Raw genomic sequence first — 13,259 nt, forward strand, 5'->3', positions numbered from 1 at the left:
AGCTGTGGCTTTTTCATCGGCGTTAGATGCCAGTTGTTCCGCTGTTTCCACTCGAGCCGTGAGTCCCTGCTTAACGTCTTCCAGCTGATCTGAAACATCATTAATATGGTCGTCAAGCATTTTCAGTTTGGAATTAGTTTCTTCAATGTGTTCCACTAATTTCTCCAACATGCCTTTAAAGTTCACGTCAAAACGTTTAAATAGACGCGTTTCCTTATCTTTGTTATCCTTCTTGAGCTCAATGGTCACCGTTCGTGTTATCTTTCTTAAGCTCATTCATGGCCGTAACCATGGCAGTGGCCAGTGTAGCGATCATCTCTTTCAGTTTGGACAGTTCGCTTCGGCTTTCATGCTCCGCGAGTGGAAATGCAGCTCCTGTTACAGCAGGCGCTGCAGGCTCGCGATGAGTAGATGAGAGCACGTCCTGCAGAGCCCTTTCTAGTCTCGAATGATCCTCAGAAATCGGCGATCCTTCGCGACCTGTATCACTTGCACCTTCGCTCCCATTTTCACTCTCGACTGGAGACGATACAATGGAGCGGGGTCCCAGGAATTCTGCGCATTCGTCTGCCTGTTCCAGGTCAATCTCCGTGAGGCTATACCTTGCACTTGCACTCAGGCCGGAAGTCTGTCCAGACTTTGATACAGCTTTAAGTTTCTTTTCCGGTTCTTTCTGACTTTTCTTCTTGTTACTCATGCTTGTATATTGTAGTGGAAGTTCCTTGGTCGGGTTAAATACAGGATACCTCTAAATAATATGAAATATGTGGGAAAATAAAGCCGCTGCTAGTGGAGCTCTGCTTCAGACGTCCATCTCCTATAAACGGACGAAACCAATGATTTAGATTCTTTAGAGAATCGGGGGTTTACTGGTTTCTTCTATCTTGGACAGGAAGCAGCTATTTACATTTCTGTCTGGGTTCAGCTTCCCATTACTCACCTCATCTACTAATGCTATTTATAGAATTTTGAACCCTCAGTCTGTCTCTCAAGAAGGCATAAGGGGACTGCTGCACCTAAATGAACCCAGTCACCTGGGTGCTACATCTTCTTCTGGTCCAAGTCGTCTCACTTCTTTTCTTTGTAGAAATACATTCTAAACAGATTGTGTAGCCCTCTCAGATAATTAAGATGCTATTTTTATTATTTAATGTTTTGTTTTTATACAATATTGCAATGACTTTTATTAAAATAAAAATATAATGAATGGATCTGGGTTGAATGGTCCACCACTTTCCCACTTGAGCACTTATTTCTCTCACCTTTTGCACCTTCTTAACTCTATGGCTGCTCTTTTTTCCACTAGTTGAACTACTTATCCTGCTAGGTTCTCTATTTCATGTTCACTGGAGGTTCACATGGACAAAGCCATTAAACCCCAGCCAGGTCAGGGTCATCCTCTGGAATCCTACAAGTCCCATTTCTGTCAGCAGTGTCCCTGGAGTTTTAAGAACCAGCACAGTCTTTAAGAAATCCCTAGGTAGTCTGGCCATCATAACAGATAAGAGGAAACCATGCACACTGCGACAACTGTCCATGTGGCCACTTACTGGACTGGGATCTTCACAAATAGGTTAAATGGTGCTCCTAAAATAATTTTGTTCTGAGAATTCCTCATAAGCATGTAGCTATACTGGTGGTAAAAGGGTGTGTGTGCTGCCTTTGCCAAGTTTCCCCTCTTATTGTCAGGACCACATGCTGCGACTGTTCTTATTGCAGTGATGATGTCTACTTGTCACATATCTACACTGGATACAGCTTTTGCATGAAAGTAGCATCCTTTCAATACTGACATGCAGACAAGACCATATATATCTTTTAAGTTCTCAAACTTTTCTTCTTGCCTTTAACAAAATAGACATACATTTAGTTTAGTGCAATTATTTAAATTCAGTGGTACAGTCCAAAATCTGGACAAATTCAGACCTCGCACTGAACACGTGATGGTAGCTGGTAGAAGTTCAAAACAGAGTAAGAGTGAGCAGTATGTGCCTTCCCATGCCCATCTGAAGACCAGACTGAATATATTGTTTAAAATGTATATTTTTTTCTCATTCATTTTAGCAAGAGATTCAAGCCTAGATAACTGGTAGTTACAGATTAGTAGTGTGTAACTACATATGAATCTTTTTCAGATTTAATATTTTTCTTCTTGTTACTGCCTTCAGGCAAAGGCAGATATATTTCTTTTTATTAAGGAATAGGAGATGAAACATGCCTCAGAAATCAGTGAAGGTCATAACCAAAAAGTTAGTCCTGGGTTTTGTCAAAGCCTATTATAGAAACCAAGTAGCAAATTCAAAAAGGACAAACAAAAAATATAGAAACCAGGTCAAAAGACTGAAAGCAAAGCACAACACATGGTTAAAAAAAAAAAGTCATCCAGACTCAGAATACCAGGAAGTATATGGAGCTGAACTTTATACCATTGACCCCCCCAATGACATGTGACTCTTTGAGATCACTCATAGCAACTGCAACAACAAAACTGCACAAAATGGCAGCATCCCAGGTCAAACAAAGTGGCATCAAACAATTATACTAAAAAGTTAACAATGTCTGAAGAAAGCTTTTTAACAACAAACATCAAAAAATTCCTTTGGGGTAAAAATCCCATTAAAGATGTATACTTTAATTTAAACACTTAATCAGAAATGTTTAAAAAATTCCTACAATTTTAGTCAGTTTTGTCTCAATACACATGTAAAAGTGCACTGCTTCACAAAGTACATTTTAAATATTTACAGTATATCACTCTATTAGATATCTCTGTAAAATGTATGTGTGTTTGTAAAAGTAAAGTATACCCAATGATTCAGTAGCCTGTAATACCGTCTTTACCAGAATTAACCTGAAGTACTCGTTTTCGGTAAAGTTTATCACGCTGTTACATTGTTTTAGATGAGTTTTGTCATATTCTCCCATTAAACACTTCTTCAGTTCATTGGTGTGTGAATTCCTCTGTTTATTTCCAGCTTTTTATAATCCTTTGACAGCATTTCAGACTTTTAGGTGTCATGTTATTCTGTTTTGGGTTGTTGTCCAGTTGCTTCCTCCTGATTATGCCATTTCAAAGAGATTGGCTCATGCGGTCTTCCAGAATAATGTGGTATGAAGAAGAACTCATGGTGGACATCCAGATCTCTTTCCCCAAAAACAAATCCTAAGAATCAATTCCTTTCCACCATTTTTGACAGTTTGGTTGGTGTGAGCTTCTAATGGTGATATCCTGTGTGTAGTTTTCACCAAACATGGTGTTGTGCATAGTAAATAAGCAAACTTCTCTTTGGTCTCAATTCTACACTGGTCATTTCTTGTTGAAATGCAGTATATTGTAAACCTAAGCAGTGTTACAATGTTCTTTTTAAAGTGAGTTTTCACTTTCCCTGAACACTGTACTTTTTCAGTCTTGTGATAGTGGAATCATGAACTGGAATGTTTGGTATGTTGAAAGAGGCCTGCAGATCACTCATTGTAGTTTTTGGGCTTTTGGAATTTCCTGGTGGAATTTTAGCCCTTAGTGCTGTCTTGAATGTTAGACATTTATAAAATCAACATTCCCAATGTGGAATGATGGACATTACATTAGTTAGAAATGGTCTTATAGCTCTGCCTAAACTGATAACTGCAACAGTTCTGTTAAGGTCAATACAGCCTATTTTCATTCTTGGAATGGTGTTAGTATACTTTTCACCACACCTGTGCAAAATGACAAGCCAGTGCTTTTATATACAGTGCATCCAGAAAGTATTCACAGCGCATCACTTTTTCCACCTTTTGTTATGTTACAGCCTTATTCCAAAATGGATTAAATTCATTTTTTCCTCAGAATTCTGCACACAACACCCCATAATGACAACGTGAAAAAAGTTTACTTGAGGTTTTTGCAAATTTATTAAAAATAAAAAAATGGAGAAATCACATGTACATAAGTATTCACAGCCTTTGCTCAATACTTTGTCGATGCACCTTTGGCAGCAATTACAGCCTCAAGTCTTGTTGAATATGATGCCAAAGGCTTGGCACACCTATCCTTGGCCAGTTTCGCCCATTCCTCTTTGCAGCACCTCTCAAGCTCCATCAGGTTGGATGGGAAGCGTCGATGCACAGCCATTTTAAGATCCTCACAGGTGGCGCAGTGGTAGTGCTACTGCTTTGCAGTAAGGAGACTGTGGAAGATTGTGGGTTCGCTTCCCAGTTCCTCCCTGTGTGGATAGCGCTTTGAGTACTGAGAAAAGCGCTATATAAATGTAATGAATTATTTATTATTATTATTATTTATCTCTCCAGAGATGTTCAATCGGATTCAAGTCTAGGCTCTGGCTGGGCCACTCAAGGACATTCACAGAGTTGTCCTGAAGCCACTCCTTTGATATCTTGGTTGTGTGCTTAGGGTCATTGTCCTGCTGAAAGATGAACCGTCTCCCCAGTCTGAGGTCAAGAGCGCTCTGGAGCAGGTTTTCAACCAAGATGTCTCTGTACATTGCTGCAGTCATCTTTCTCTTTATCCTGACTAGTCTCCCAGTTCCTGCTGCTGAAAAACATCCCCACAGCATGATGCTGCCACCACCATGCTTCACTGTAGGGATGGTGCCAGGTTTCCTCCAAACGTGACGCCTGGCATTCACACCAAAGAGTTCAATCTTTGTCTCATCAGACCAGAGAATTTTCTTTCTCATGGTCTGAGAGTCCTTCAGGTGCCTTTTGGCAAACTCCAGGTGGGCTGTCATGTTCCTTTTACTAAGGAGTGGCTTCCGTCTGGCCACTCTACCATACAGGCCTGATTGGTGGATTGCTGCAGAGATGGTTGTCCTTCTGGAAGGTTCTCCTCTCTCCACAGAGGACCTCTGGAGCTCTGACAGAGTGACCATCGGGTTCTTGGTCACCTCCCTGACTAAGGCCCTTCTCCCCCAATCACTCAGTTTAGATGGCCGGCCAGCTCTAGGAAGAGTCCTGGTGGTTTTGAACTTCTTCCACTTACGGATGATGGAGGCCACTGTGCTCATTGGGACCTTCAAAGCAGCAGAAATTTTTCTGTAACCTTCCCCAGATATGTGCCTCGAGACAATCCTGTCTCGGAGGTCTACAGACAATTCCTTTGACTTCATTCTTGGTTTGTGCTCTGACATGAACTGTCAACTGTGGGACCTTTATATAGACTGGTGTGTGCCTTTCCAAATCCTGTCCAATCAACTGAATTTACCACAGGTGGACTCCAATTAAGCTGCAGAAACATCTCAAGGATGATCAGGGGAAACAGGATGCACCTGAGCTCAATTTCGAGCTTCACGGCAAAGGCTGTGAATACTTATGTACATGTGCTTTCTCAATTTTTTTTATTTTTAATAAATTTGCAAAAACCTCAAGTAAACTTTTTTCACGTTGTCATTATGGGGTGTTGTGTGTAGAATTCTGAGGAAAAAAATTAATTTAATCCATTTTGGAATAAGGCTGTAACATAACAAAATGTGGAAAAAGTGATGCGCTGTGAATACTATCTGGATGCACTGTATACTCTTTTAACACTAGAATTGCCAAAGCCTATGAAAAAACTCTGGCCCACCTGAAATCCATTCGCACCTCTCTGTCAGCATCTTTTGTGTTTTAAATGTGTCGATCAACACAAGCAGCAAGCAGCCTGCACATGTACTTTGTGAGCATTCCCATGTCGATCAAACTGAGGAAGCTTTGCAGTTTGACTTTACGCTGTAGGAAGATAAGTATAACCTTTCTGCTTTAATGTGTTTACATAGATTGTTGTATACATGGAACACACATGAAATGCATGTATTTCAAATAATGATATAGTATTTACCCTATACAACTACCGGCAACTCACACGCAGGTAAACCGAGAGGGAACATTCTGCCCTTTCTGCATTGGTGGGGGATGGGATAGCAGGCTGCTTGCTGCTTGTGTTGATTGACACATTTACAACACAAAAACGCTAATGGAGAGGTGCAAATGGATTTAAGGTGGGCCAGGATTATGAGTTTTTTCGTAGACTTTGGTAATTGTAGTGTTAATACTTTGTGATCACCAATTAATCAAGTGAACTTGATCAACAGCCTCTGGCTTTATTTATCCTTTATATGTTAGCCATAAAGTTGCACTTTTTTATAATTTGCTTCACCATCTTGGCTTTTTTAGTTGAGTAAATAATAACAGAGTAAAATGTGGTACGTTATAAGATGCCTCACATTTTAGGACTTTTAGGTAAGGACTGGATAGTTGCTAGTTATGTGCTGATATATAAAACCCCAAATTGAAAGAGGGTTATTCACATTTTCACTTGAGAGTGTATTCACCATTTTAATTGAACAGGATTTCGTTTCTACTTCTCATTTGCCTTTTTAAAAAAAACTTAATTTGCTCAACACAAATTACCTGCTTGTGTTTTTTTCAAACCATTCCATACAAGCCATTGTTGGATTAATCAGGTTTGAAATGTAAATGAAATAACCTGTGAAATGAAAATGTAGACTTCCTGCAACAAATCTTTGTAAAATGCTTAATTGTCCAGTAAAGGTTTCTGTGAATGTCTTTTAAATATAAAGTTATAATGGGAATTCTTCTTTATTTTACAGGCTGGAGTTGAGCATAAAATTGATTTGAGGATTAAAGAAGCAGTTCAAACTCTAGGTAAGAAAAAAAAAAATGGTTAATGATGACTAATGCTCTTGAAATCATTTTAAAAATTCTTAACATATACTTAAGAGAAAAACTATTGTTGACAATAAAGTAAAATGTTTCTAATAATAACTTATAAATTAAAATAACCTAATTGACAAGAATGTGTAAGATACAGTAGTACACTCTAAAATTAAGAACACTGAAATTGCTACGCTAGTACATGAACCCTTTGTATTTTTTATTATATGCAAGTCTAGGCACGTGATAATAATACTAAATTATGACACATGTTTTACTTTTGGAAAAGACTTGGTCTACATGTGATCCTTTTCATTTATCCTCATTTGCAAATCTCCTGTACTGGGGAGAGCAGTGTTTGCACCCTTTTCCCCAGCAAGATAGCAAGGGTCAATTTCATGATTCCTCCAGCATGACCACAAGGTTTGCACAAGGTATTCTTTCCATTACAGCACCCCCACCCACACCCCAAACCCCACCCCCCCCTTGCAAGGTCCTCTTGGACTGTCAGGCTCCTCACTCAGTCATGGACAGTAGGCTCGGTAACATCGCACCCAAACCTATTTTAGTTATTGTCGGCTTCTTTTAGCTGCTAGCAAAAACTAGTCAGCATAAATATTGACAAGTAAATTGCTCTAAATATTATATGACACAAATATTTAAAATAACACAAGAAAAACATAAGCTTAATTCAGAGCTGCTTCTCACAAACAAAACACTAAAAATGTATGAACTGTTCTTTCAAGGCAATGTTTAAATAAGCAAAGTAGGTTTCAGAGCCATCTTTTTAAACAATCTGGCAAATTCTGAATGAGAATAAGTTGTGTTTGACTTTAACAGCATTTCCAGCTAACAAATCTGGAAGTGTGCACACATGTGGAAAGAAGGCTTTAAAAGTTTGAATCGTTTTTCCTAAAAAAAATGAAAAATGGGTCTAATTTAATTTGATTTCAAGCTTTGCAACAAGAAGGGTGTCTAAACATTTATTATAAACGGTTACATTATTATTTGTTATAAATACGTTTTTTAACCTCCTCATCCAGTTCATGTATGTGGGTAGCCAGTGTCAATACTGAACACCAGGCAGGACATTCCAGGATCATCTTGCTCCTTCATCCAGTTGTTTTTATTATGTTTACCATTAACTTGATTTAGTATGATCTGTGTACTTTTCTGTAATGGCTACAGATTAGCCATTTGGGTTCAGACTTGAACTTGGAATGTGAATTTGTTTGGATTATGGTACAGAATGTCTAATTATAAAACTGGACTCCACCAAGGTCCTGTTTACATTACAGGAGAGAAATGTACAGGAGATATCATGAAAGACCACACTTACCCAGGCAACCATCTCTTTCAGCTCTTGCCATCATGGAAACATTACCAGTCACTAAAAGCAAGAACTGCTCTCTGTTTTATTATAGCCATGGCAGTTTCCCTAGCTTGCATTTATTTTCTTTTTTTATTGTCATTTTTGTTATGTTTGAGATATTGTTCATGTTTTTATGACATTTCTGTGGCTTTTGTTTATTATTTATTAACCATGTACCGTTTCATTAAAGTGGCATCAATTCCATGTGTTCTGTGGATAGAACCCCAAGAGGCAGGGCCACCCTAGCATCACTGCTGCAGGGTCCTCTGTCTTATTCTTAAAAAGAATTGTTCTTTAATGGCATTTTATGGTTCTTTACTGGGTTGTGTGTTTCCTCGTAGAACGTTTGCTCGAGAAAGCACCATTGGGTGGGTTCTTTGCATGTGAAGTTGGTTCTTTGTGCTTTGAAAAATTTCCTGAAGAGCAAAAGCCACCAGGAAGCAGTTGGAGATTGGTTGATTTCGGGTGACCATCTTCAGGACTGGCCAATTAAGATCCTGGCCCGCATTTTGTGGCTTAGTTGGAAAGCCTCACACCCATTTTACCATGTCTGGAACTCCAGCTTATTATACTTGGCACATAAATGATTTGTTCCTACTGCAGTCATTCTAGTTAAACACAGTCTCTATTTCACTGTGATCTCTTCCTCATCTCCAGACTCTTCCATTCTGCCTAAATTATGTTACGTTTATAACAACTTCCTGTGTATATTGCTAGGCATAAGTGCAGTTCTTCATTGCCAAATTGATTGATATATTTGTGTTTTTGTGAAGATTCACTGCTTCTGTATATAATGTAGTGATGACGTAATGGATTATATATTGGGTTGTATAATTGTGTTTACCTTGTTATGTATATGGATGTAACACTAGAGATATACACTAGCAACTATTGTATGCTGCCTGGTAATAAAGTTCAGTTACTGTTGGTTTGTTTGCTTCTTTAATAGTAGCATTCACTGATAACTGACAAATAATTACTAAACATTTGTAATATTTCTTTTTCAGATGAGCTTTTAGCAGCTGGAGAGGCAGAGACATTTGATTTTGCCTTTATTGATGCTGATAAAGAAAGTTATGATCATTATTATGAGAAGTGTTTGAAGCTTATTAGGAAAGGAGGAATCATAGCCATTGATAACGTAAGTATGTTTTCCAGAGTAATTTTTATTAGGCAGATTGTTAGGCCTTTGTACTGAAGGGTTACAAAGTAATTTTGACTTTTATTACCCTAGTAATCCCTAGTATCCCTGTATAGTGGATGTGCATGTGAGGTACTTGTGTCCCCAAAAATAGTATTTACTTTCTTCTTTATCCTTGTAATTCCAAAGATCTTGTACATTCAGTCAAAAGATAGGACCACTCCTCTTCATCTGCGCTTATGTCGCCACATTGTTGACCCGTGCGTACCAGTTAACTAGGCTGCAAGGCTTCAGATGCGATCTAATAACAAAAGCAGCCAAACTTCAAACTTTAGCAGCAGGATTTTTGGTCTGCAAAAGCCCACAGAAGGGAGTAAAAGCTTTTATATTCAAAATTCTGAATAAGAACAACTGTAAAACCCCTGGTCTACAAAGGCAAAAGCAGAGTTGTTGTTTTTTTTGGTTTTTTTTTTTTTTTTACATTTCAAAAATGTATTCAACAAAGATTCCAAAAAGAGTAAAAAAAAAAAAAAAAAAAAAACCCAAAAGAAATAAAAAATAATGAATGTCCAAAGGCAAACCGAAATCATTGAATTAAAATCTAAGATCACAAAGTCCACAAATAAGAATAAATCATAAAGACACAATTAGCAAAATCCAAATTCAAAAGAAAGATGAAGAGAAGAAATAAATGCCACAGCAGCCATCTTGTGCTTTTCTGTGCTCTTAAATAGCACTTGCAGTTACTGACTAATGAAACCTCGCCAAGCTCAGGCAAGTTTCAGGGTTTTCCCTTTCCTTATCTAAGATGTACCTTTCTTGATCCTGTGCGGCCTTTTCTTCTTTTGACCAAAAACCCTTTGTTTGTTCTGGCCCTAGCACTGGAGTTAGTGATATATAATTTAACGAATGTGGCAGAGAAATCTTGGGCTGCTGTGAGCTGGGTTATGTTTTATTCCTCTGGGCTAACTCATACTGTACGTTTTTGAAAGGACAACTGGACTGGTTAGGCGTATATCAGGGTCTCACAAGTAGTAGATAAACAGAACTCGCCAAATAGTTTACAGTGCAGGATAGTTGTAGAAAATGGATATGTAGCTTTTTACATTTGTGTAACATCAGTTCTGTCTTGTGAGCTGACCTTGAAAGCAGACAAAGAGGAAAATGAGGTAAAAAAAATTTCAGCAATAAAAAAAATTTCAACAATATGGACAGAAAAGATGACAAAGGATCAAAAATACTGCTATGGGAGAAGATAGACAATTTATTACATTATACAGCTGTAACAAGTTAATTAATTGTACAGTATTTAAAATATCTCCATGTATATAAAATCCAATGTCTATCTGTCCACATTTCATGAGAGAACTTAACGGATTTAGATTTGGTTTTTTTCTATAATGTGCTTGAATGTTCCGGTTGATTTTTGTGACCTTTCTCTCATCATGCCAAGTATCGTAGTTCGCTTGCGGTACCGATTTTATTTGCGCAAATCCGAGATAAATGCAGTGGGCCAAGGGGTGGAGGGCAGGGCCCTCCTCACTCACGCACCAGCCTCGGGCGTATCTTACATCTGCTTAGCTAATGAACGGATTTAGATTGTTTTTTTTTCTATAATTTGCTTGAACATTCAGGTTGATTTTGCGACTCCTCACATATAGTCACACTAATCTGAGACAGAAGCTGTGGGCCGAGGGGAGGGGGAACCATGACGTCTGGAGTGGGGAGCCAGGAAGGGCCCTCCTCACTGTCCTGTTTCACTACTAAGCAGGCGGAGCTGCAGGGGATGGCTAGTTTACTATAAATAAGAAAAAGCAGAGTTGGAGGAAACTATTGCACAGAACACCAACTTTTAAATTAATTGCATTCCCGGAGGTCAGGTCCACATTGATAAGCTTAATTTAGCCCTTTACTTTAAAACATTCTTGGATTACAAATGGCTCTGCCTCATAAATCTGTAGTATTCACACAAAAAAATAAGTTGTACATTAAATAATTTTAGAAATGTATTGAAATAATTACATTAAGTGAAATTTCACAGCCAAGTTTGTGTATCCTTCCTTCCTGTCTACTTTTTAGGTGCTGCTTGGTGGCAGAGTACTAAACAGAACAAATGACATCTGTGGCCAAGTCCTCCATGACCTGAACCAGAAAATCCTCAGAGACCACAGGGTTAATATGAGTATGCTTGCTGTTGGTGATGGATTAACTTTAGTATTTAAATTATAATCTGTGGTTTTGAAAAATAAAACCACAACATAGTGATCAAAAGTTTACAATCAAAGTTCTATTCCTAACAGCTTTCTACTGTAATAGCCCAACAAATTTCTATACTATAACAAGCTATCTGTCCTGATAAAGTGCTTGTCCAGTAAAGAAAATACTGTAGTGAACTTTTATATATTTTTTTTTTACTGGTGTTTGTGTTCCATATTAGTATTGATTTTGTGGTAAATATTGTGAAAATATGTATGGGGTTAACTGTGGCTTGAAGAAAGTCCCTGAATTGATTAAATTATTTTGAAGCTATTAGTGTGAAGTTCTTTTCGTATGACTTAAGAAAAAAAAAAAATTTTGATGAAGAAATTTTTTAAATATGTTATGTTAATTTTAATGTAAATATACTACATTGAAAAATCAAAGACATGAAAAGCTTATGTGTGTAAATTAATCAGAATAAAATGTTTAACTGTATTTCACTATCCATATTACTAATCGAGAATGCTAAACCGGATGGACGCAGGGACATCCGGCCATGGGCCGTAGCCGCAAAAAGACGTACTGCGCAGGCGCCCCAAGAAATGAGGCGCCGCGAGAGGCGGACAAGACCACAGAAAAAAGGAGTGAGCACAGAAAAAAGGAGTCAAACGCAGGCGACGCACACAGCGCCGCACGAGCAAAACACCCCCCACACACACACACACAAGCAACGGACGGGACACACACAAAGAGGACGATTCAACAAGCCCCTGGCACACAAAAAAAAGAGCCCGCAAACCATAACCCCCCCCCCCACACACACACACACACAAGCAACGGACGGGACACACACAAAGAGAAGGATTTAATCACATTGCACACGAAACGGGACGCACACAAAGAGGAGGATTCAACAAGCCACAAGCACACAAAAAAAAAAAGAAGCCGCGAGCACCACACAAGGCCCATTGGACACGAAACGGGACAGACTTCGGACATAGCACACGAAACGTACACAAAAACGACGATTCAGACCCACGACCACAGTAACATAAATAATAAATGATACACAAAGCCCCATTTCTAAATGAACCGTCCGTATTAAACATACGTCATCTCAACACGTTCACAATATGCAGCATAGGTAGATCTCATTACAATGAGGCACGATTAACCGTTCAACCGCAGAAAAGGCTCCATATTAACAGTGAGTGCGATCCTCCTTATTACTTATCCATATTTCTCACGCTCAAGAACAAACAAGTCATGAATTCATGATCACAGGTACAAAACGATACCACTCGGATAACGGGACCAAACACAATTCACACTATGCAGCATAGGTGGATCTCATTACAATAAGGCACTATTAACCGTTCAACCGCAGAAAACACTCCATATTAACAGTAAGTGCAATACTCTTTATTACTTATCCATATTTCTAGAAGAAAAAATGTCTCGGCTCCAAAAACGCAAAACTCAACTAAAGCTTCTAACTAACGATGTACCTAAAAGTAAAAACTTTATGAACTGCATTAGATCCTTCAATAGTTCATTTGCTTTTGCATCTACCGGAGTAAATATCAGGCCACCAAAAGGCAATGGCCCATACTGCTTTCGCATATGTGCACAAATACTGCATCGCATTGGAACAGTGCACCCTGAAACAAATCAACAACGCAAATAAGCACAAATCTACATCCTAGATCCACATGACGCAATCTATCAATCAAAGTGCTGCATCGCAACGGGCACGGATTCAAAACGAAACACCTCCCGTCTCAGACATACGTTAACGGCAAGGAAGGCTACAACGGGCTTCTCACACAGCACAGGCAAATCGATTACAGCTCCAAAACAACACGTCCCAAATACTACACATGCAACAACGCGCCT

General features: G+C 38.7%; 1 protein-coding gene across 2 annotated transcripts in view; it reads left to right on the forward strand.

The window, feature by feature from the left end:
• Positions 1-12,331, forward strand: part of comtd1 (catechol-O-methyltransferase domain containing 1) — a 41,879-nt gene extending 29,548 nt beyond the window's left edge. For both annotated transcript variants that reach the window (XM_028795556.2, XM_028795555.2), the window contains exons 5-7: positions 6,588-6,642; positions 9,031-9,164; positions 11,244-12,331. In XM_028795556.2, coding sequence (XP_028651389.1) covers positions 6,588-6,642; positions 9,031-9,164; positions 11,244-11,393 — 339 coding nt within the window. In that variant the 3' untranslated portion in view covers positions 11,394-12,331. The remainder of the gene's footprint in view (positions 1-6,587; positions 6,643-9,030; positions 9,165-11,243) is intronic.
• Positions 12,332-13,259: the final 928 nt, after the last annotated feature.

Source organism: Erpetoichthys calabaricus, chromosome 2, assembly GCF_900747795.2.
Source record: "Erpetoichthys calabaricus chromosome 2, fErpCal1.3, whole genome shotgun sequence".
NCBI classification, from domain to species: Eukaryota; Metazoa; Chordata; class Cladistia; order Polypteriformes; family Polypteridae; genus Erpetoichthys; species Erpetoichthys calabaricus.